General features: G+C 37.8%; 1 protein-coding gene across 1 annotated transcript; it reads right to left on the minus strand.

The window, feature by feature from the left end:
* Window positions 1-1,059: 1,059 nt before the first annotated feature.
* On the minus strand, window positions 1,060-2,678 carry LOC122077799 (U-box domain-containing protein 21-like). Its single transcript, XM_042643672.1, is given in 2 exon segments — window positions 1,060-1,809; window positions 1,811-2,678. Coding segments are annotated over 2 exon segments (1,320 nt in total). The 5' UTR covers window positions 2,647-2,678; the 3' UTR covers window positions 1,060-1,325.
* Between the last annotated feature and the right edge of the window lie 256 nt (window positions 2,679-2,934).

The raw sequence follows: 2,934 nt of genomic DNA on the forward strand, positions 1-2,934 counted from the left end.
AATTAATTTAAGAGAAAAGATGATGCAATTTCCATGCATGGAATATGGTCAACAAAGGAAGCTTTGGAAGGGCTACTAGTTAATTTTATGGTTTGGAAGATTGGATGGGGGCTAAAGGCTATTGATCCCTTAGTCATTAGAGTTGGCCTTAGTGGAAAAAAATAAAGCTTTGGGATTCCAAGACCATGGGAGAGTGCTGCCAACTATGAACATGAATATCTCATTATGTATAACTTGGATTGACCTAATTCTTTTTGAAATTAGACATGTAGAGTTACAATGTTCATGTAGCTAGGATAAGAGGAGAGAATACGTTAAGCATAGGATATGATAAACAAGGTAATGAATCATTCACTCTATACCAAAGAGAAAATGAAATCAAACGAAGTATAACCAATAAAATATTGATTTCATTAATTAACCACCATACTAGTTATTAAAGATGGATAAAACATTGATATTCGATGATTGAAGCTAAAGAAGAAAATAAAAAGAAAATGACTAAAAAGAGTTTTGAAAACTCAGATTATGATTTTCTACGGCCAATTAAGTTCAAGGGGTGGGGAGGGTTCCACACCAGATAACAATACAAGGGGTAAACATTTATACTTGGAAGCATATATGATTGAATTTGAGTTTGAAATTTTATAGACAGTCTCTCCAAGCCATTCTCTAGATTTCAAATGTTTGAAATTTCCGTGTCACCTTCCATGTGGTAGAAATAGGTCACCACTCAAAGATTCATTTTTAGACCCCCAACTCACAATTATCATTATTTTTTTGGATGAAAGATCCCACAAAATTTTGGTTTGTCCTTGAGACTTGATCAAAGGCCTGGATAATAAACAGAGTCTGAAACCTTATTATGAACTTAAAGAGTTGACAAGATATATAGAATTTAATTAGATGTCTATTCACCATAAAAGAAGAAACAAAGTAGAAATTAATTAGATTTCTAAAAATAAGTTTCATACTTATATATTGATAATAAAACCTTGCAACAACCAACATAATGAGATCCAACTTAGGAGTTAGATCCAATTTATTCAACCCTAGCTATAACAGTACTCCTTAATATTGATACTGCAACTTCTCAACAAAGTTCAGATGGTAAGACAGAGACACAACATATAATTCCCACAACAAAAGTAGATTAAGACACCATCAAAAGTTCAAAGGCTCCATATAGACCAAAAAGGCCATGTTTCTTCCATATATAAATTGTCACCAATGGTGAAAAGGTGTTCTTAACAGTATTTTTGTACATTGAATAATACAAGCCCAGAGACTTACTGCTTCAAACTTGTAGCTATGCTTCTTTGAATTCAAAATGGCCTTTTGATCTCCTTTAAGTCCATTGAATCAATACACTCACACCTGTCTCTGTTAAGATTCAACAATTTCAACAACTCAGTTGTCTTCTCCTTTGTCCTCTCACCACAACCAACCTGTAAGAGCAACAATAGTTTTTGGAAAGCACCCACTTGCAGAGCCTCAACAAGAACACCTCCGTCATCCCTCTTTTCATTCTTGCAAAGCTTCCAAATAATGGAAACAGAGAACTCAGTTGCCATATCTGAAATTCTCAGAATCTTCTTTACAATAACTGGTATGGTTAAGGCATGACTATAGGCCTTCTGTCTTCCTTCTTCACTGTAACAAATCCCATCCAAAACACCCAAAGCCTTCTCACACAAGCTCTTCTCTGAGTCTACAAGGATCTCAAGTAACATAGAAACCAAACCCATATCTGCAAATTCTGATCTGATATTATCACTTGAAGTGAGTGATAATGATGATGATGATGATGACCATGTAGTAAATGACCATCAAAGAAGCTTTAGTGGAAGTTGGACAGATGGGTTCTTTGATTAGCTTCACTAGTGCTTCTTTTCCTCCTTCAATCCTTGCCAAGGTATTAACATGTTCTTCATCCAAAGAAAGAAGCTCTTTCATGGCTAAAACTGAATTTCTCCTTATAGAAAGATCTCCAGACCTCAAGAACCAAACCATGCAACGTAAGGAATCCGATGAAGCTAAGTAAGACCCGGCTTCTGCATCTAAAGGAAACATCAACGTCAATGTAGATAAGATTTCCTCCAATAGCCCCACGTATTTCTCCTGTGAAGCAGCCGAGGAGAAAGCATTGAAAACCGCCGCCAAAGTCCGGCCGGCGCCATTAGCCCTGATACTCTTCTTGTTCCGATCACTTTCCTTCCCCTTAACCTTAAGCTTCATCACCAAATCCTTACACTTGGATTCATCTTCACGCCTTGTTTCATTCATGATATTGGAAAGTATCTCCATGACTTCAATTGCAGTCACAGGAACTCGCGGAGTTGGAATCCTTTCGATGCCATAAGATCGATTCTCGACGCACCAGTCTTGTATCATCTTCCTTATGGCGTGATTCGGGATCTGTTCGACACTTCTAAGGGGTTGAGATGTTACAGGGCAAGTGTAATTTCCGGCTTCAATCCAAGCTTCAATGTTTTCCCGATCATAGGTGATTCCGGTGGATAATGTGACAGGGTCCTTCATTAGTTCCAGTGAGATTGGACACCTGAAGTGGTTAGGGATGGTGACTTCTAAATCGGCCAGCCGATGTTTCTTGCAGGCTCTTCGTAGTCTCCAGGGTGGAGTCATGGTTTGGATGAGGTGATGAAGGAGAAAGTTGAAGGAATTATATGGTTTGTGAAGAAAGGGGTAGAGGGAAGGGAAGAAATATATATGTTTGATAAGAGACCAAGTAAACAATTCAAATAAGAGACCGAGTAACACTTCAAAGTTCAAACGCGGTTGTTTAAAAAAATGGAACAGAAATGTAACAGATGGAAACGTTCAAAATCAAACTGTTTAGAGAGAGAGAGAGAGAGAGAGAGAGAGAGAGAGAGAGCGAGAGAGAATGGAAGGTAAGGAAGGCAAAAGGGGGGG

Source organism: Macadamia integrifolia, chromosome 5 (genome assembly GCF_013358625.1).
Source record: "Macadamia integrifolia cultivar HAES 741 chromosome 5, SCU_Mint_v3, whole genome shotgun sequence".
NCBI classification, from domain to species: domain Eukaryota; kingdom Viridiplantae; phylum Streptophyta; class Magnoliopsida; order Proteales; family Proteaceae; genus Macadamia; species Macadamia integrifolia.